The 22,998-nt window shown below is 36.9% G+C and overlaps 1 protein-coding gene across 2 annotated transcripts in view; it reads right to left on the bottom strand.

Annotated features, from left to right (window-relative positions):
• Window positions 1-1,076: 1,076 nt before the first annotated feature.
• Window positions 1,077-22,998, bottom strand: part of SLC26A7 (solute carrier family 26 member 7) — a 308,475-nt gene continuing 286,553 nt past the window's right edge. For both annotated transcript variants that reach the window (XM_060287458.1, XM_030862868.2), the window contains 4 exons: window positions 7,931-8,031; window positions 2,513-2,567; window positions 2,327-2,430; window positions 1,077-1,253 (listed from right to left, as the gene is read on the bottom strand). In XM_060287458.1, the coding sequence (XP_060143441.1) occupies window positions 1,218-1,253; window positions 2,327-2,430; window positions 2,513-2,567; window positions 7,931-8,031 (296 nt within the window). In that variant the 3' untranslated portion in view covers window positions 1,077-1,217. The remainder of the gene's footprint in view (window positions 1,254-2,326; window positions 2,431-2,512; window positions 2,568-7,930; window positions 8,032-22,998) is intronic.

Below are 22,998 nucleotides of genomic sequence, written 5' to 3'. Positions count from 1 at the left end.
AAGAGTGCATCTACATCTATCTTTGAAAGTGAGATTTCTTCATAGGTAAATCAAATTGTTAGATAAAAATATGAAACTATATAATTGTATGTGACTGAAAATATATGTAGAAACATGAAAATAATAACTTATACAAGTCAGCCTGGCCTGTGGTATTTATTTGTCAATACCCTGGTGGTTTAGTGGGTTAAAAGATAATCACTTACCTAAGCTCCCTTCTAACAAAAGAAAAGAAAAAGCATTCTAAGGAGATCTATCTATCTATAGGGATATAGATAGATAAATGTATTATATTATATTGACTATCTCTCTGAAATAGGAAAGTCCCAAACTACTACAGTTAATCCTATATTGGAAAAGTACAAAGCTATTCTACTGGTGATATTTTCTCTTCTAAAAATCATATTTGTGAAAAAATCATAAGGGGTTCAACTTCCACATTCTCTGGTTCCAAAAAAACTAAAGCTGAAAATGGAAACGTTTATGGGGTGGGAATGTGGAAATTAGGGCTATAAGTTCTGAAGATCCTAAGCAGTTCCAATATTTACAGCAAAACAGACTAATGTCAAGGACATGGTTTCACTGGGATACTACTTATGTTGAAAACATTCCTGAAGACATCCATGCATGGAAAGGTATGGAGAAGAATGGTTTCTAGTTTGCCATTTGTTTCTGTTTGACTTACTTTCTGTGAATTTCATAATCATATTGCATGAAGTAACATTTAAGCTTATTGATATTTAATGGCTTCTTTGGTTAGGGAAAATGGCACACTTGCTAAGTTGTTTTTATGTATTAGTTACAGGTGATCCTGCATTTTTACAAATGGCTTGCAAATGTTCTAAATCTATTATCATATGACAAAGTATTTCTCACTTTTACAAATGAACTACAACAAACTGAATTAACACAAAATACTTTGGTATGAAAAAAGGAAATAAATTCATGTTTACCTTTCAGTACACTAAAACTAAATGCATACTGATTTTTATAAAATAACTATACAATAACCTACAAAGTGAATTTGCTTACTAACAAAGATTAGATAAAATTGTTGGCAAACCTTGAGCAGCGGTTATGTGGTTAGTAAGTCACATCACACTTATTTTAGTAGAGGTCATTTGTAGGATCTACACAACAAAAAATGTGAAAATACTTGAGTATGGCCTCTTCGGGGCAGTTGCTAAAGAAAAGAGCTGTACTGCAGCATGAGAGTCTCAGATTTCACTGTGGTCACTGAGTTTGCTCAAATTCTGAAATAGAAGGGGAAGAAATTAGCAATTGCTACTTACTTAACCCTTAAGTTGATATCATAGTCAAAGAACAGTAGTAACTGAAGCAAGCTGTCCAGCCAAGCTAAGAAAATGGATATTCTCTGAGGCATCAGAGCATAGAAGTTTAAAGTTCCAGGTCCTAGGTCAGACTGCTGACTTTGAAACTGGCTCTACCACTTACAAATGGTATAACTTCCCTGGACCTCAGTTTCCTTATTTCTAAAAATAGGTTCAATAATAATATCTACTTCATAAGGTTGTGGCAAATTTAGTGAAGTAACATAGGTAAAGCTCTTAGCACATTCCTGGAACATAATGAGCACACAGTGAATGTTAGGTATATAACAGTAGTAGCAGCAGCAGCAGCAGCAGTAATAGTAGTAGTAGAAATGATAATAATAACAATAATATTATTATTATTCTGTAAATACATACTCTTCTAATTGTAGATAATAGGGATGACTCAGAGAGATAACAGATGCTGTTCTAGGGTTAAGGAAAGGCCAAACAATTCAAAATCAAAGAAAAATTATGGGAAATCAAAGTTCTAGGAACAGTTCTTAAACTAACCATACAGCCCAGTATTGGAAGATAACTTTGACACTTCAAACCATGTGAGTGCTGGGCTCTGCAAATAGTATTTCCAAAGGTGGCAGTATGAGCTTAGAGTAAAGGGTATGAGAGCAGCAAAAAGCTATAAGGCTATATTTAGAGTTTTTGCATTTGACAGAGGTGGATTCCAATTCCCAGGATAGTGAATCCTGGAAGATGCATTTATTTTATAAGCAAGCAGTTTGCACTTAATAGGTGATCACCAAATCCTCTAAGCAGTGATATTGTTGGAAGATCCAAATTATTAAACAATTCATAACTTGTCCAAAAAAGGAATGAAAAAATTCCTTTACTTGTAGCAGAGGACTCTGAGGAGGGGTCACATTTTAATAGGTTTTTAGATGTCAGTGGGATAATAGGCTAATATAAAAAATGCAAAGCCCATGTATTCTACATTTCAATTTTCTTATAATTCTGGCATGCAAACTTGCTCAACTCACCTTATTTAAGTGGATGTTAGTTATTGCAGCAGATACTGATTCAAAAAAAATTGGTTTCTCTGAATCTAGGTTTCCCCAGTATTTCATTGCTTTTATCAAAGAAGCTATAAGAAAACACAAGTGATATAAGGTTACGTGGAGCAGCAGAAGGATCATGTCCAATGTTAGCCAAGGATACTCCCTTACCTGTGCAGTGGACTAATGATACATCCACACTCTTGTTCTTGCAGTCCGTGTAAACCTGGAAGAATTAAAATAGTACACCCACAATTAATTCAGGATAGCTGGCAGGAAGGAATAAGATGAGCTTCAGAAGGCAGAATTTCTAGTAAAAAAAAAAGTCAATGTTTATGACACCACACCACCAGGGGGTGGCATTGTAACACATTCAGGCATACTCTGACCCACTTCTAAAAGAGATGGTCTTAGCAAAGGAAGATGAACGCCAGCAAGGCATTTACCTTTTTTCTTTCTTTCTTTCTTTCTTTTTTTTTTAAATAGATCTTTATTGGAGTATAATTGCTTCAGAATACTGTGTTAGTTTCTGTTGTATAACAAAGTGAATCAGCTATATGTATACATATATCCCCATATCCCCTCCTTCTTGCATGTCCCTCCGACACTCTCTATCTCACCCTTGTAGGTTCACAAAGCACCGAACTGATCTTCTTGTGCTATGCTGCTGCTTCCCACTAGCTATCTATTTTACATTTGGTAGTATATATATGTCGATGCTACTCTCTCACTTTGCCCCAGTTTCCCCCTCCCCCTCTGTGTCCTCAAGTCAATTCTCTATGTTTATGGCTTTATTCCTGCCCTGCCACTACGTTCATCAGTGCCATTTTTCTTTTTTTTTTTAGATTCCATATATATGCGTTAGCATACAGTATTTGTTTTTCTATTTCTGACTTACTTCACTTTGTATGCCAGACTCTAGGTCCATCCACCTCACTACAAATAACTCAATTTCATTTCTTTTTATGGCTGAGTAATATTCCATTGTGTATATGTGTCACATCTTCTTTATCCGTTCATCTGTTGATGGACGTTTAGGTTGCTTCCATGTTCTGGCATTTACCTTTTATGTAACTAAATTTTGCTGCTTACATTTTCCATTTTAATTAATAAAAATAAAAACACCACTTTTCCTTCCCTATAAGAATGATATAAAATTGTTTTCAACCGTCTTTTATTGGAAGTCAAGGACCCATCTGTGAATATGATGAAACTGCTTACCTACTGCTTACTTTAATATTTTACAACAATTTGCACATATTCATGGATTCTCTAAACCCCATCCATGGACAGTAAATTGAGAACCTCACTATAATCAAAGCCAAGTTTCATTGCCCAACTTCCATTTTTATGGTCCACCAAGATGAGAGATCCTGACTAACTTTCTTGGCATACTGCAGGGTCTTGCCTTCTTTAAGTCCTAGAAAATCTCAAGTAGTAACAACCTTACTGAAGGCCCTGATCTTAAATTCACCCAGACCAAAGTCAGCTGACAAAACTCAGTAAATCCAGAAGTTTTAGTAAAGTAGGTTGGATTTGGTTACGTAATAGTAAAGTGTCATACATATAAAATGTAGAATGCTGCGTTTACAAAACTTTTTAAGGGTATGCATGATACACCTAAAATTTTCCCTTATATTCTTCCAGCAATAAGCAGTTATCTCTATGGTAGAAGAATTGTGGAATAATAGGAGACATCACTCTGGGCATAAATAAACAGGCAAATAAACAAATAAATAATACATGGTCTGAGGCTTGCCATTGAATAAATGGCTCCTGTTTTCGTAAGTTAAAATGACAATTCAAAGTGATCTGTCAGTGTCTTACTTTTTCTTAAGCTCAGTGAAGCACAAACACATTGCTATGGGTGGTTTATTGATGCTGATAAACATATTCTCTAGTTCACTAAGTAGAAGTGTCCTAAGTAGAAGAACAAATAGCATTCACTCCATTTTTTTCAACCTATAACTCTTAGGAGAATCTTCCTTATACCAAAGTGAGAAAATAATCCAGGGAGTGTTTTTGGGAAGCAGGAAGACATGCATGGCTGAAGAGATTCTGTGGCTCTTTAGTCTGGACCCTATTTCAGGGTGGCAGGAACTAAGAAATAGTATTAGTTGTAGTGATATTATTTTAAGAAATGACTTTTGCAAAATGAGAACAAATAGAAGCTAGCATTACTGAGTACTTAACTAACTTCTAGAAACCTTTTTATACGCTTTATATACAATATGTCATTTCTAAGCTTCACAACAACTCAAAGTATTTCTACTTCCAGTTTACAGAAGAGCAAACAAATACTTAAACCCAGATCCTAGAACTAGTTATGTAGCTAATACTTGGACCTAGAATTTGTCTATACGTAAAGTTTATGGTTGTAACATACATCATAATTTACTGTAACCATGATGAAATAAACTAAATACTAATAAGGAAACTAAAAATAGCAAATTGAAGGGCTTCCCTGGTGACACAGTGGTTGAGAGCCCGCCTGCCAATGCTAGGGGACACGGGTTCGTGCCCCGGTCTGGAAAGATCCCACATGCCGTGGAGTGGCTGGGCCCATGAGCCATGGCCGCTGAGCCTGCGCGTCCGGAGCCTGTGCTCCGCAACGGGAGAGGCCACAGCAGTGAGAGGCCCGCATAACACACACACACACACACACACACAAAAGCAAATTGATACAAAACTGCTGGTTTTGTATATACAGAAGGGCAAATGTCTTTCTGCCCATTTAAAAATAAAATACATCAGTTGACTTATTCCTTCATTATGTTGTGCAATATTTTAAAACCATTAAGATGAATTCTTAAAAGTTTCTTTCTCACCATGCCCAAAACATAGATTATTTGAATTCCTCTGAATTTTCAACCTTAGATCTTAAACTCACTGACAATAAGTAACCATTTCCTCCTCTTTACTAACTCTAAGTCCTGATTTGCAATATCTAGAGAGGACAGCTAATAAATACTGGAGTATATTCAAAACAAATTTTAAATACAATTAAACAAAAAATATACATACTGACTTTTCCCAGTAAAAGGACAATCCTAGTCTAGTGTTGCTCAAAACATAATCCTTGGACAAACTACATTGTTTAAAATGAATATTCCTGGGCCAGAACCAGGACTCAGAAAACTGCATTTTTTTCCTTCCAGTTTTATTGAGTTATAATTGACATACATCACTGTATAAGTTTAAGGTATACAGCATAACGATTTGACATACATACATCATGGAATGATGACCACAATAAGTTTGGTGAACATCCATCATCTAATATAGATACAAAATTAAAGAAATAGAAAAAAGATATTCTTCCTCTGATGAGAACTCTCAGGATTTACTCTCTCAACAACTTTCATATATAACATACAACAGTGCTCATTCTATTTATCATGTTGTACCTACATCCCTAGTACTTTTTATCTTATAACCAGAAGTTTGTACCTTTTAACTGCCTTCATCCAATTCCCCTTCCCCTCACCCCTTGCCTCTGGTAACCACAAATCTGATCTCTTTTTCTATGAGTTTGTTTGTTTGTTTGCTTTTGGAGTATAATTGACCAACAACACTGTGTTAGCTCCTGTTACATAATATAATGTTTCAAAATTTCTGTACATTTCAAAATGATCACTCCATCAAAAGACTGCATCTTAAATAAGCTCCCCAGGTGATCCTTATACACATAGGTTTAACAGTGCTCTTCTAGACCTTGGCAACACAGTAAATAAAAGTGCTGAACACAAGAAGCCCTCCAATGATGAGAGACTCTCTGTTTACAGTCAGGATTTAGATGCAAGAAAAGTATTGAGGTTGAACCCTATGCCAAATTGTGCAAAGTTTTCATGGTGAGCAACAAGAAATTAAAAGCATATTACACGTGGAAAATTTACCAAAAACAGCCACTAGATTTAAGGCCTAGGATATTTAAAATTCAATTCTTTTGCATAATTTATTTCTTTTTTTAATATCTACTAAATCTGAAACAAAATCACCCCCCCATTTTTACAAAATGAATAAACTGAGATCCAGACAGTTTAGACAATTTTCCTAACCCCTCCCAGCGGGTGTGATAGATCTGAGACTACGCTCTGTCACATAGTAAGCTGCTTCTCTTCACATAGTCCCACCCCATCTTCACAGGAAAGCCAGACTGAAGCTGAGCTTTGTACTATCTTGAGTTTGAAAGGTTGGACATTTCAAATTTAAAATATGAATGAATAGAGACAGTTATGCAACACCATGAGAAAGCAATCAAAATCTACAATGTGAGGCCTTCTAGGACTACTGGTTTTAACTCTTTAAAAGTCAAGGTCCAATTTTGACTTCTGGCCATGAAGAGTAATTAATATAAAGACTATCCTATCCTTCGTAAATAAGTAGACAAATGGAGAAAATATATAAATTGTTTTTCGACAATGGGAACAGGCAGAAAAGGACTGAGTTTTCTGAAAGAAAAAAAAAACAAACGAGGTGAGCTCTCAGATCATCTCAGCTTTCTGCTTCAAAGCAGTTTGTGGACCGTGACATGATGTCGGGGGGACCCAAGCAAAATGCAGCCACTTTACTGAGCTGAGAAGACAGAACTGGTATTTAGGAAGGCTTGAGTGGGTGAAATTTATGGGAGAGAGTAATGGAAAGAACGGAAATATGCAGGGAAAGAGCTCCAGAAATTGCCATAGGTTATGATTAAGTTTTTGGCTGAATACAAAGCCTCACACAGCAGGAGACTGTATGAAGCCAGGGTAAGAGAACCGCTGGGGAACAAACAGCCAAAGGCGAGATGAACCAAGTTCCACACAGCAGAAGCTAATGGAGGACTGAGGACAGCTGAGAAACAGACATTGCTTGGTCCTCAAGATCCTCCCTCATATTTAGGGTATTGAGGAGAGAATAAATGGAAATTAGAAAGGGAGTACATTCCTTGTTGACTTAGTACTCAAAAAAAAAGGAGGAAACAATTCCAGAAGTGTCTGAGTTTTCCTTGAATTGGCAAAATTAGGTGTTCCATCTAACTAAATGGAGGCTGCAGTTTTAAAGAAATAAAACTTTTATTTTTTGCAACCGGGATCATGGAGACCCCATGGATATCATGGGGTAGAGGACACGATTGTCTGAGAGAATGGAGAAAAACCCCTGCACTGAGTATTATTTCAGAGACCAGGAATGGTTTCAAGTCAGACTGTACCCATCCATGATGTGAGAGACAACATCCTGCCATCATCAGGTCCCTTGCTCATGGAGGGGACTTTTCTCCTTCTTTCTAGAAACCTAGGAGTTGACTGCCCAGCATCTGCTATACCCATTACATCCCAAGTCTATGTTCTGTTCTAACACCCCACATGAATACCCACCTCTACTCCTCCCGCGCTCTCCAGATTCACACACAGTTAGAAACTTCACGGCATCTCCTGAAAAGAAATCTATAGTAGTGGGAGTAATAAAGTCTGTGCCCTTTGGAGAGAATGGGTGAGAGGAGTATTGAAACAAGCAGGATCAAAACCCCAGAGCTGAGAGAGAGGCTGGTGAAACCCTGTTACTAAAGGGAAGGGAAAGAATCAGTCCAGACACAAGCTGTGCAAATACCTCAACAAGCATGGAGACTCCAGAATAGTCATAAAAGGTCAATCCACTGCAATCTAGGATTAAAGAACACTTCTGATTCAGGCAGGGCTGTGTTGCTTCTTCTGTAGGAGGAACAGAGTTGAGTTAGGGAGAATTCTTAGAGATTTTTACTGTTGACATTGTTGAACATTGGGAAGATTAATGGTGGCCTCATGTTTAACAAGGTTAATTCCAAACACTTTTAATTTTTACATTTTTCAGTTAATTACTAATTATTTTTGAACTCTTTGATTTTTGAATATTCAAATGTTGTCTCAGGTAATTATTACATAACTCAGATAGGAAGATGGGCTAACTTAATTACCAGTATCATTTCATAGATAAACAAACTGAAGCTCAGCAAGTTTAGACGATTCTGAAAGGAGACCTGGCAAGTTAATGCCAAACACAGCCCAGAATCGAGGCCGCTAGACATCCTCAAAGTTCTCTTTGCACAATATCCCACATTTTCTTTCATGCGTATGCCCAGAGGTAGAACCCTATTTTGTGGTTTCTGAAGTTTATACAATTTTCGTGTCACACTAAGGAAAAGATTCTATCTTGGAGTGTGTCCCTCAGACTTAGAAGCGTTCTGTGTGAGGGGCCTGAAAATTAAGCTTCATTTGGTTCATAATAAATCTGACTCTGAATGCACCTGGTAGGAATTTTGTTTTTAATTAGGAGTTCATGACCTCTTTCTCACTAATGTCCTCAGGGCCACAGCTTTCTCATGTGAAATGACATATTTCTAAACAGTGACAGGCCACCACATCTGAGGTCCCTCTAAAGAGTGATAAGGTTCTGAGAGCAAATCATGTAGGCCAAGATTCCCCCACCATTAGAAGGGGGAATTCAAATAAACTCCAATTCATTCATTATTATGAAATTCTCTGAAAATATACATTTTTAATTGGAATAGTTTTGCTATTTAAAATGTCCATGGTTTTCCTCTATAGTGGCTACAGAAAAATTGGAATATGGTTGTTTCTCAATTAGCATTGAAGGGAAGTATGAGGGAAAATCGGTATTTTTAAAAACTAAGAAATGTTACAAAGTAATTTTTAATGTATTTTAAGAGTAGTATTCAGGTATAGGATTTGTTTCCAAGTTTCATCTTTAGATGTATATTCATATTTATTAATTGAAATAATAATAATAGAGCATGAGTTTGTTCACAAAATTTTTTGAAATGAAGTGAACCATACAAATGTGCAAGATCCTATCCCTTTCTTCTAGGAGTTTATCCTTGAGTGCCAAGGATAATGTTGGTAAATAACACATGATTAAAAATGAAAGAGAATGGAAAATTAAAAGAGGAAGAAGTCTCTTTGGAGCAATCAGGGAAGGCTTCACACAAAAGTAAGCTTGAAGGGTATGTTTAATTCCAAAAAGTAGAAACAGGATGGAGTTGTAAGCATTCTAATCATGTGGACAGCTTTAATTAAACACTAATGATAGTCTGAGATCTCAAACTTTTCCTGCTCCCAGTCAATCAATATTTATTGGGGGCCTACCTCATGCCAGGCACTCTAGTAGTGCCTTCTGTTTCCCTTTTTCTCCCATGAGAAGGAGGGCTGAGGGTAAGCATAGATCCAGGCTATGATACTGGCTCCAAATGGTAAATTAGAAACTCAAACAAAACGAAAAGTGAACACAACTTAGCTCTTCCACTGACCACTCGGTAGTAACCATTATAATTCAATATTTGCCTAACTAAAATAGGACCTAGCCCTACTATACCAGGGCTCTTATTTATAAATTCAGATATAATGTGTCCCTGCTCATTATCAGAGATTGGAGAGAGGGTTTAAGAATACAGGAAAAATAAAAATATGTATCCTAAGCAAAGATAAACAGTGGAATGTTGATTGGTATTTATTCCTTTTATCTCCTAGTCTCACAAACACACACACACACATGCACACACATATGCACACATATAGGTTGGCACTACATTAATTAGTTTAGAGATACATTTATTCCACCTTATTTAGAATTACAGAGGCAGAATTACTAGATCAATATTAAAAGATTTGCTAAGACATTTGGCCAATTATTTGTTTGTGATATGTATTTCCTTGCAAATTTTTTATGATTCATAAATATATTTTTATCCAATTTGGAAATATTTTATTGAATTTTAAGAGTATAAGAATCTATAACAAATATCAGATAAGCTTTCCTGCAAAAGTTCAACAATTAACAAGATAAACATATATAAAATATATATAATGGAGTAGATATTTCCTTACAAAGTTAGATATAAAAATCTTTAGTAAGACTAATCATTTGCAATGTACCATGGAGTTCAAAATTTGAAGGGCTTGTATGCAATTCTCCTGAATATATCTGTTTTAAAAAATAAACTGTATGTGATTTTTTAAAAGACATCTCAGACCAGCTCTGTTTACATCTTTTCAGAATGTCAATAGTGTACATATCTTTTCAAGCTCTATGTTTAATGAAAACATATTTATACCATGGAAATCGGCAAGTGCAACAAATCAGTGCTTTTCCAACATCCCATGCCATAACCTCCACTCCAAGAGTTGTTTGTCAAAGACTTACCAGCACATCATTACGTAAATCTGGGTACTCTTGTTAAACAAAGAAAATAATCAGTAATGTTTAAAAATTCAATGGCTTGGATTAAATAAATAACTGAAACCTCTGACATATTTAGCAATAGATCTTAAAATGACAGTGATACTCTACACACAGCCTGCTGTCTCCACCTCCATCTTGAGTTGGGATGCTGTGCAACCGCTTTGAGCTAGAAACTCTGGTCTGAAGGTGCTGGGTTTGAGGTCTCTGCACACTGCACCCTATGAGCCAGTGAAACTAGACTAAATGCAAAACAAAAGAAAAAAAAAGTGGCCTGGAACTGTACCAGCAATATTTTCAATGTCCTCCTGTATACAATTTGGTGAGTTTGGACATATGCAAACACTCATGAAAACATCACCATGATCAAGCTGAAGGTGTCATTACTGTGATCTGTGGGATGATTCTGCACATGAGCTGGTATTTCTCTTTCCTCTCATCAGACTTGGAGCCGTGTGGCTGGCAGGGTCTTGGTGCTCCAGCTGGTGTCAGCTCTGTGCCTCTGAGGTGGGAGAGCTGAGTTCAGGACATTGGTCCACTGAGACCTCCCAGCTCCATGTAATATCAACCAGTGAAAGCTCTCACAGAAATCTCCATCTCAACCCTAAAACCCAGCTCCACTCAGCAAGCAGTAAGCTACAGTGCTGGACAACCTATGCCAAACCACTTGCAAGACAGAAACACAACTCCACCCATTAGCAGAGAGGATGCCTAAAATCATAATGAGGTCACAGACACTCCCCAAAAAGCCAAACAGATGCAGTCCTGCTCACCAGAAAGACAAGATCCAGCCATATCCACCAGAACATAGGCACTAGTACCCTCCACCAGGAAGCCTACACAACCCACGAACAAACCATAGCCACTGGAGGTAAAGACCAAAAACAATGGGAACTATGAATGTGCAGCCTGCGGAAAGGAGACACCAAATACAGTAAGTTAATCAAAATGAGAAGACAGAGAAACACACAGCAGATGAAGGAGCAACATAAAAACACACCAGAAAAAAAAAAAAAGAGGAAATAGGCAGTATTCCTGAAAAAGAATTCAGAGTAATGATAGTAAAGATGATCCAAAATCTTGTAAATAGAATGGAGAAAACACAAGAAACGTTTAACAAGGACTTATAAAACTAAGAGGAAACAAAAAATGATGAACAACACAATAAATGAAATTAAAAATTCTCTAAAAGTAATCAACAGCAGAATAACTGAGGCAGAAGAACAGATAAGTGACCTGGAAGATAAAAAAATGGAAATAACTATTGCAGAGCAGAATAAAGAGAAAAGAATGATAAGAATTGAGGACAGTCTTAGAGACTACTGGGACAACATTAAATGCACCGACATTTGAATTATAGGGTTTCCAGAAGAAAAAGAGAACAAGAAAGAGTCTGAGAAAATATTTGAAGAGACTATAGTTGAAAATTTCCCTAACATGGGAAAGGAGATAGTCAATCAAGTCCAGGAGGCACAGAGAGTCCCATACAGGATAAATGCAAGGGGAAACACACCAAGACACATATTAACCAAACTACCAAAAGTTAAATACAAAGAAAAAATATTAAAAGCAGCAAGGGAAAAAAACAAATAACATACAGGGGAATCCCCATAAGGTTAACAGCAGACCTTACAGCAGAAACTCTGCAAGCCAGAGGGAGAGCCAGGACATATTTAAAGTGATGAAAGGGAAAAATATACAACCAAGATTACTCTACGCGTCAAGGATCTCATTCAGGTTTGATGGAGAAATTAAAAGCTTTACAGACAAGCAAAAGCTAAGAGGCTTCAGCACCACCAAAACAGCTTTAAAGCAATTGCTAAAAGAACTTCTCTAGGCAGGAAACAAAAGAGAGGGAAAAGACCTACAATAACAAACCCAAAACAATTAAGAAAATGGTAATAGGAATATATATATTGATAATTACCTTAAATGTAAATGGATAAAATGCTCTCACCAAAATACAGAGGCTGGCTGAATGGATACAAAAACAAGACCCATATATATGCTGTCTACAAGAGGCCCACTTCAGACTAGGGACACATACATCCTGAAAGTGAGGGGATGGAAAAATATATTCCATGCAAATGGAAAATCAAAAGAAAGCTGGAGTAGCAATACTCATATCAGACAAAATAGACTTTAAAATAAAGACAATTATGAGAGACAAAGCAGGACACTACATAATGATCAAGGGATCAATTCAGGAAGAAGATATAACAATTGTAAATATTTATGCACCCAACATAGGAGCACCTCAATACATAAGGCAAATGCCATAAAAGGGGAAATCATAAGCCATAAAAGGGGAAATCAACAGTAACACAATCATAGGAGGGGACTTTAACACCCCACTTTCACCAATGAACAGATCATCCAAAATGCAAATAAATACGGAAACACAAGCTTTAAATGATACGTTAAACAAGGTGGACTTAATTGATATTTATAGGACATTCCATGCAAAAACAACAGAATACGCTTTCTTCTCAAGTGCTCATGGAACATTCTCCAGGATAGATCATAGCTTGGGTCACAAATCAAGCCTTGGTAAATTTAAGAAAATTGAAATTCTATCAAGAATCTTTTCTGACTGCAATGCTATAAGACTAGATACCAATTACAGGAAAATATCTGTAAATAATGCAAACACATGGAGGCTAAACAATACACTACTTAATAACCAAGAGGTCACTGAAGAAAACAAAGAGGAAATCAAAAAATACCTAGAAACAAATGACAATGAAAACACACAGACCCAAAACCTATGGGATACAGCAAAAGCAGTTCTAAGAGGGAAATTTATAGCATTACAATCCTACCTCAAGAAACAAGAAATATCTCAAATAAAAAACCTAACATTACACCTAGAACAATTAGAGGAAGAAGAAAAAAAAAAAACCCAAAGTTAGCAGAAGGAAGGATATCGTAAAGAACAGATCAGATATAAATGAAAAAGAAATGAAGGAAGCCATAACAAAGATCAATAAAACTAAAAGCTGGTTCATTGAGAAGATAAATAAAATTGATAAACCATTAGCCAGACTCATCAAGAAAAAAAATGGGAGAAGACTCAAACCAATAGAATTTTAAATGAAAATGAAGAAGTAACAACTGACACTGAAGAAATACCAATGATCATGAGAGATTACTACAAGCAACTATATACCAATAAAATGGACAACCTGGAAGAAATGGACAATTACTTAGAAAAGCACAACTTCTGAGAGTATACTAGGATGAAATAGAAAATATGAACAAACCAATCACAAGCACTGAAAATTAAACTGTGATTAAAAATTTTCCAACAAAAGGAAGCCTAGGACCAGATGGCTTCACACGTGACTTCTCTCAAACATTTAGAGAAGTGCTAACACTTATCCTTCTCAAAGTCTTTCAAAATATAGCAGAGGGAGGAACACCCCCAAACTCATTCTACAATGCCACCATCACCATGATAGCAAAACTGGACAAAGATGTCACAAAGAAATAAAACTACAGGGCAATATCACTGATAAACATAGATGCAAAAATCCTCAAGAAAATACTAGCAAACAGAATCTAACAGCACATTAAAAGGCCGATAAACCATGATCAACTGGGGTTTATCCCAGAAATGCAAGGATTCTTCACTATACGCAAATTGATCAATGTGATACACCATATTAACAAACTGAAGGAGAGAACCCTTATGATTGTCTCAATAGATGGAGAAAAAACTTTCAACAAAATTCAACACCTGTTTATAATAAAAACCTCTGGAAAGTAGGTAAAGATGGAACTTACCTCAACATAATAAAGGCCATATATGCCAAACCCACAGCCAACCTTGTTCTCAATGGTTAAAAATTGAAACCACCTCCTCCAAGATCAGGAATAAGACAAGTTTGTCCATTCTCACCATTATTATTCAACATAGTTTTGGAAGTTTTAGCCACAGCCATCAGAGAAATAAAGGAAATTCAAAGCGGAAAAGAAGTAAAGTTGTCACTGTTTGCAGATGACATGATACTATACATAGACAATCCTAAAGATGGTACTAGAAAACTTCTAGACCTAATCAATGAATTTGGTAAAGTAGCAGGATACAATGTTAATGTACAGAAATCTTTTGCATTCCTATACATTAATGATGAAAAATCTGAAAGATAAATTAAAGAAACGCTCCCATTTACCATTGCAACAAACAGAATAAAATACCTAGTAATAAACCTACATATGGAGACAAAAGACCTGTATGCAGAAAACTATAAGACACTGATGAAAGAAGTTAAGGATGATACAAGCAGATGGAGAGATATACTATGTCTTGGATTGGAAGAATCAACATTGCAAAAATGACTATACTACCCAAAGAAATCTACAGATTCAGTGCAATCCCTATCAAAGTATCAATGGCATTTTTCACAGAACTAGAACAAAAAATTTCACAATTTGTATGGAAACACAAAAGACCCTGAATAGCCAAAGCAGTCTTGAGAAAAAAAAAAAAAAAACAAAAAAAACGGAGCTGGAGAAATCAGGCTCCCAGAGTTCACACTATACTACAAGACTACAGTAATCAAGACAGTATGGTACTGGCACAAAAACAGAAATATAGATCAATGGAACAGGATATAAAGTCCAGAGATAAACCCACGCACATATGGTCACCTTATTTTTGATAAAGGAAGCAAGAATATACAGTGGAGAAAGGACAGCCTCTTCACTAAGTGGTGCAGGGGAAACTGGACAGCTACATGTAAAAGAATGCAATTAAAACACTCCCTAACACCATACACAAAAATAAACTCAAAATGGATTAAAGACCTAAATGAAAGGTCAGACACTATAAAACTCTTAGAGGAAAACATAGGCAGAACACTGTATGACATAAATCACAGCAAAATCCTTTTTGACCCACCTCCTAGAGAAATGAAAATAAAAACAAAAATAAACAAATGGGACCTAATGAAACTTAAAAGCTTTTGCACAGCAAAGGAATCCAAAAACAAGATGAAAAGACAACCCTCAGAATGGGAGAACATTTCTGCAAATGAAGCAACTGACAAAAGATTAATCTTCAAGGTTTACAAGCAGCTCATGCAGTTCAATATCAAGAAAACATATAACCAATCCAAAAATTGGTAGAAGACCTAAATAGACATTTCTCCAAAGAAGGTATACAGATTTCCAACAAACACATGAAAGGATGCTCAACATCACTAATCATCAGAGAAATGCAAATCAAAACTACAGTGAGGTATCACCTCACAGCAGTCAGAATAGCCATCATCAAACTATCTACAGACAATAAATGCTGTAGAGGGTGTGGAGAAAAGGGAACCCTCTTGCACTGCTGGTGGGCAGGTAAATTGATACAGCCACTGTGGAAAACAGTATGGAAGTTCCTTAAAAAACTAAAAATAGAACTACCATAAGACCCAGCAATCCTACTACTGGGCATATACCCTGAGAAAACCATAATTCTAAAAGAGTCATGTACCACACTGTTCATTGCAGCTCTATTTACAATACCAGGACATGGAAGCAACCTCAGTGTCCATCGACTGATGAATGGATAAAGAAGATGTGGCACATATATACAATGGAATATTACTCAGCCATAAAAAGAAATGAAATTGAGTTATTTGTATTGAGGTGGATGGACCTAGAGACTGTCATACCAAGTGAAGTAAGTCAGAAAGAGAAAAATAAAAACCGTGTGCTAACACACACATGTATGGAATCTAACAACAAAAAAATGATTCTGAAGAACCTAGGATCAGAATAGGAATAAAGACGCAGACATAGAGAATGAACTTGAGGAAACGGTGAGAGGGGATTGCAAGCTGGGATGAAGTGAGAGAGTGGCTTGGACTTATATATACTACCAAATATAAAGTAGATAACTAGTAGGAAACAGCCGCATAGCACAGGGAGATCAGCTCAGTTCTTTGTGGCCACCTAGAGGGGTGGGATAGGGAGGGTGGGAGGGAGATGCAAGAGGGACGAGATATGTGGATATATGTATATGTATAGCTGATTCACTTTATTATAAAGCAGAAACTAACACACCCTTGTAAAGCAATTATACTCCAATAAAGATGTTAAAAAAAAGACAGTGATGATACAATTTGAGAACAAAATTAATGAAGTCTTTTTTTACATTTTCTTACACAGCATTGTTCTTAACAAATGGTATATGTTTTTTATAATATATTACATATTTCAAAATAAGCTTGATCTAAACTCCTTAGTCCAAAAATTTATGTAGAAAAAGTTATCATTAATATCTACTCCCCAAATTATATAAATTATGAATTTTTGAGATTTTTAAGGCTTATTATTTATTTACTAGAAAGCATAATTGTTATTGGCAATATTTAATAGAATTAAATATATATATTCAATATAATCTGAAAAATATTAACAACTATTTCATTTGGAAAATGTCAATGCATTGCTTTTCCTGAAGGAGGTACATAAATTATTACCCATAACTAACTTTATGGTATGCATTCTATCATCCCCATTCCTTAGCAAGCCAAACATGGCTAATCAATCATGGTAATTTTTCCACTTATGTCAAAGAAGACCTCAGAATTTTTATCAATTCAGTGCTGCAGGAAGTCACTACTAGTTCATAAGAAATTTATTTGTTGATCTGAAAATAACATTCCAGTGAAAAAACTCTGTATATATTATTTGGAGAGATTGATCACTAGATCTAAATGATTCAGAAATGGTGGTTAAAAGGTACAGAAAATTATTTAAGAACTAAGTTTCTTTCTCTTTTCTATCCTAGCACATTTATTTCACTTGTAAATTATACTTGCCATTCTCTGTATTTTCTTGCAATTATTTCATTATTTAAGTGATGATAGATTGCTAACTATGAAAATGTTTGGGTTTAATCAATAGAGAAACAAAAATTTTCCTTCCATTCTTACAGTGTGCTTGCTCTGTCTTTCATTTTTACATTCAAGTTTCCTCTTTTCTGCTCCTTTATTCAAAATGCATGCACATTTTCACATCATCCAAAAAAAAAAAAAATAAAAGAATTGTGCCATGTATTTGTGGATAATCATTTAAGTAAGCTATATTAAGAGAAGCAATTCATGATGTTTTTTGTAAATAAAAAGACATTCTTAATGGCAAAGTTACCATTTCACTCAAATGGAAATTTAAATACAACGGACATTTCTGAAATCTTTCCAAAAATAAGTGAAATTTTCTTTTACACTCTCAGTTTTGCCATTGTAATGATTTTATGGCTATATCCTCATGTTCTAAGCTTCTAAGTAAATCAACCAGTGCAATAAAAATCACATTGTTATAGAAAAGAGTAAAGTGAATGCACAGCTAATATCCTGCCTTATGCAAAATGAGGTAAGCTTGGAGCATGTACAAAGGAGACAACTAATCTGTACCCATGTGGGATGTGGTAAATGATGGGCTTTATCTACACTAAACAACATTTCAGAAAGAAATTAACAACCAGGTGTGGGTGAGCAATTAACTCCAGACTGTACAAGCCAGCTCTTTCCTGTGGAATATTCATTAACTCCTTTTATTAAAAAGTATTCATAGTTGCATAATTTAGGAGTGCTTCTTTTATACTTCAAAATGTTCTTGACAGTTTGTGAGTCATTCATAATTTTTTAAAAGAAGGCATTTTCTGTTGATATCAAGTAACTATTGAGAAACAGATTTACATCTCAAACTTCTCAAGAAAACAAGGATCTCAGAAATATTTAGGACAAACCAAAACACTATCTTTGGAAAACATGTGCACATATTATTGAGCATCTCTCTAATTCATTCATTCATTCAAGCAGTCAATCAATATAGAAGTATTGGGTGCTTAGTCTAAGCATTGTCCTAAAAATACAAGCAGAATGATGGACAAGAGAGATGACGGTCCTTACCCTCAATAGACTCACAACCAAACTAGGAAACCAGTCAGTTGAACTAGTAATCTGAAGTGTTACAAAGGCTGGGAAAGTTATGCAGAAAGTGCTAAGGAGGTACAGGATACACCTCATATTATAGACAGAATAATGACCCCCAATTATGTCCATATCTTAATCCCTAGAACCTGTGGAATATGTTGCCTTACATGGCAAAAGGAATTTTGCAGACTTGATTAAATTAAGGATCTTGAGATGAGCAGATTACCCTGGATTATTGTGGTGAGGGAGGTCCAATGTAATTATAAGAGTTCTTATGAGAGGGAGGCAGGAGGGTCAGAGTCAGAGAGGGAGATGTGGTGATGGAAGAAGAGGTCAGAGAGATATGAAAATGCCAACACTGCTGGTTTGAAGATGGAGAAAGGGGCCATGAGCCAAGGAAAGTGAATGGCCTCAAGAAATTGAAAAGGACAAGGAAGTAGAAGTGCTCTCCCCTAGAGTCTCCAGACGAAATACAGCTGGTTTGGGGAACTAGAAGTGGGGGGGCGGTTGAGAGAGGGGAGCTAATTTAGGTTTCAGCATCCATGATGACAGAAATCATGCCTGCTTTCTTCATCCTTGAATATACAGCATCTGTCATTGTGCCTAGGACTCAGAAGATGTCCATTAAATACAAAAATATTTGCTGAGTGAACAAGGACATGATAATACAGGAATGAAAGGAAGAATGGGACATGTAACCTGAGATTTGGAGGATAGTTCGAAGTTAAGCAGGTAAGAAGGTGGTGGAGGGAGACCTTCAAGAAGGCAGAAGAGTAAGATGTGGAGATCACCTTCCTCCCCACAAATACATCAGAAATACATCTACATATGGAACAACTCCTTCAGAACTCCAACTGAGTGCTGGCAGAAGACCTCAGACCTCCAAAAAAGCAAGAAACTCCCCTCGTACCTGGGTAAGGCAAAAGAAAAAACAAAAAACAGAGACAATAGAATAGGGATGGGACCTGCACCAGCGGGGAGGGAGCTGTGAAGGAGGAAAGGTTTCCACACAGTAGGAAACCCTTTGCGGGCAGAGACTGCAGGGCGGAGTGGGGAAGCTTCGGAGCCATGGAGCAGAGCACAGCAACAGGGGTGCAGAGGGCAAAGCAGAGAGATTCCCACACAGAGGATCGGTGCTGACCAGCACTCACCAGCCCGAGAGGCTTGACTGGTCACCCGCCGGGACGTGTGGGGGCTGGGACCTGATGCTCAGGCTTCAGAGGTCAGATCCCAGGGAGAGGACTGGAGTTGGCTGCGTGAACACAGACTGCAGAGGGCTAGTGAGCCGTGGCTAGCCAGGAGGAAGTCCAGGAAAAGGTCTGGAACTGTCGAGGAGGCAAGAGACTTTTTATTGCCTCTTTGTTTCCTGGTGCACGAGGAGAGGGGATTAAGAGCGCTACTTAAAGGAGCTCCAGAGATGGGTGCCAGCGGCGGCTATCAGCGTAGACCCCAGAGACAGGCATGAGATGCTAAGATTGCTGCTGCAGCCACCAAGAAGTCTGTGTGCAAGCACAGGTCATTATCCATACCTCCCCTCCTGGGAGACTGTGTAGCCTGCCACTGCCAGGGTCCCATGATCCAGGGACAACTTCCTTGGGAGAACACACAGCACGCCTCAGGCTATTGCAATGTCATGTTGGCCTCTGCTGCCGCAGGCTCGCCCTGCACTCCGTACCCCTCCCTCACCCCAGCCTAAGTGAACCAGATTCCCTAATCAGCTGCTCCTTTAACCCCATCCTGTCTGAGCGAAGAACAGAAGCCCTCAGGCGACCTACATGCAGAGGCAGGGCCAAATCCAAAGCTGAATCCCAGGAGCTGTGCGAACAAAGAAGAGAAAGGGAAATCTCTCCCAGGAGCCTAAGGAGCAATGGATTAAATCCCCACAGTCAACCTGATGTACCCTGCATCTGTGGAATACCTGAATAGACAACGAATCATCCCAAATTGAGGAGGTGGACTTTGGAAGCAAGGATATATATTTTTTTCCCCTTTTTCTCTTTTTGTAAGTGTGTATGCGTATGCTTCTGTGTGTGATTTTGTCTGTATAGTTTTGCTTTTACCATTTGACTTAGGGTTCCCTCTCTCTGTTTTCTTTTTCTTTTTTTTTTTTTTTTTTAGTATAGTTTTCACAACTTGCTATCATTGGTGGATTTGTTTCTTAGTTTGGTTGTTCTTTCTTTCGTTCTTTTTTTAAATTAATTAAAACAATTTTTAAATAATTATTTTTGAGTTTTTCTTTTAATAACTTTTTAATTTTATTTTATCTTTTTCTTTCTTTCTTTCTTTTTTTCTCCCTTTTATTTTGAGCCGTGTGGATGACAGATTCTTGGTGCTCCAGCCAGGCATCAGGGATATGCCTCTGAGGTGGGAGAGCCAAGTTCAGGACATTAGTCCACCAGAGATCTCTCAGCTCCACGTAATATCAAATGGTGAAAATCTCCCAGAGATCTCCATCTCAATGCCAAGACCCAGCTCCACTTAACGACCAGAAAGCTACAGTGCTAGACACCCTATGCCAAACAAATAGCAAGACAGGGACACAACTCCACCCATTAGCAGAGAGGCTGCCTAAAACCATAATAAGGTCATAGACACCCCAAATACACACCACCAAATGTGGACCTGCCCAATAGAAAGACAAGATACAGGCTCATCCACCAAAACACAGGCAACAGTCCCCTCCACCAGGAAGCCTACATGACCGCTGAACCAACCTTAGCCACTGGGGGCAGACACCAGAAACAACAGGAACTGCGAACCTTCAGGCTGTGAAAAGGAGACCCCAAACACAGTAAGTTAAGCAAAAATGAGAAGACTAAGGAACACACAGCAGATGAAGGAGCAAGGTAAAAAACCACCAGGCCTAAATAATGAAGAAGAAATAGGCAGTCTACCTGAAAAAGAATTCAGAATAATGATAGTAAAGGTGATCCAAAATATTGGAAATAGAATGGAGAAAATGCAAGAAACATTTAACAAGGACCTAGAAGAACTAAAGTACAAACAAACAATCATGAACAGCACAATAAATGAAATTAAAAATTCTCTACAAGGGATCAATAGAAGAATAACTGAGGGAGAAGAACGGATAAGTGACCTGGAAGATAAATAGTGGAAAACACTACTGCAGAGCAGAATAAAGAAAAAAGAATGAAGAGAATTGAGGACAGTCTCAGAGACTTCTGGGACAATATTAAACACACCAACATTCGAATTATAGAGGTCCCAGAAGAAGAGAAAAAGAAAGAGAAGGAGAAAATACCTGAAGGGATTATGGTTGAAAACTTCCCTAATATGGTAAAGCAAATAGTTAATCAAGTCCAGGAAGCACAGAGAGTCCCATACAGGATAAATCCAAGGAGAAATGCACAAAGACACATATTAATCAAACTGTCAAAAATTAAATACACAGAAAATCTGTTAAAAGCAACAAGGGAAAAACAACAAATAACATACAAGGGAATCCCCATAAGGTTAACAGCTCATCTTTCATCAGAAACTATACAAGCCAGAAGGGAGTGGCAGGACATATTTAAAGTGATGGAAGGGAAAAACCTACAATCAAGATTACTCTATGCAGCAAGGATCTCATTCACATTCGATGGAGATTAAAACCTTTAAAGAAAAGCAAAAGCTAAAAGAAGTCAGCACCACCAAACCAGCTTTACAACAAATGTTAAAGGAACTTCTCTGGGCAGGAGACACAACAGAAGGAAAAGACCTACAATAACAACCTCCAAAAAGTAAGAAAATGGTAATAGGAACATACATATTGGTGACTACTTTAAGTGTAAATGGATTAAATGCTCCAACCAAAAGACATAGACTGGCTGAATGTATACAAAAAGAAGACCTGTATATATGCTGTCTACAAGATACCCACTTCAGACCTAGGGACACATGCATCCTGAAAGTGAGGGGATGGAAAAAGATATTCCATGCAAATGGAAATCAAAATAATTCTGGAGTAGCAATTCTCATATCAGACAAAATGGACTTTAAAACACAGACTATTACAAGAGAAAAGAAGGACACTACATAACGGATTGATCAAGGGATCAATCCAAGAAGAAGATATAACAATTGTAAATATTTATGAATCCAACATAGGAGCACCTCAATACATAAGGCAAATACTAACAGCCATAAAAGGAGAAATCGACAGTAACACAATCACACTAGGGGAATATAACACCCCAATTTCACCAATGGACTGATCATCCATAATGAAAATAAATAAGAAAACACTACCTATAAATGATACATTAAACAAGATGAACTTAATTGATATTTATAGGACATTCCATCCAAAAACAACACAACACACTTCTTTCTCAAGTGCTCATGAAACATTCTCCAGGATACATCATATCTTGGGTCACAAATCAAGCCTGGGTACGTTTAAGAAAATTGAAATCATATGAGGTAGCTTTGCTGACCACAACACTATGAGACTAGATATCAATTACAGGAAAACATATGTAAAAAATACAAACACATGGAGGATAAAAA

Source organism: Globicephala melas, chromosome 17, assembly GCF_963455315.2.
Source record: "Globicephala melas chromosome 17, mGloMel1.2, whole genome shotgun sequence".
NCBI classification, from domain to species: domain Eukaryota; kingdom Metazoa; phylum Chordata; class Mammalia; order Artiodactyla; family Delphinidae; genus Globicephala; species Globicephala melas.
Note: the sequence above shows the minus strand (reverse complement) of the source record. Positions and strands in the feature narration are given on the sequence as shown.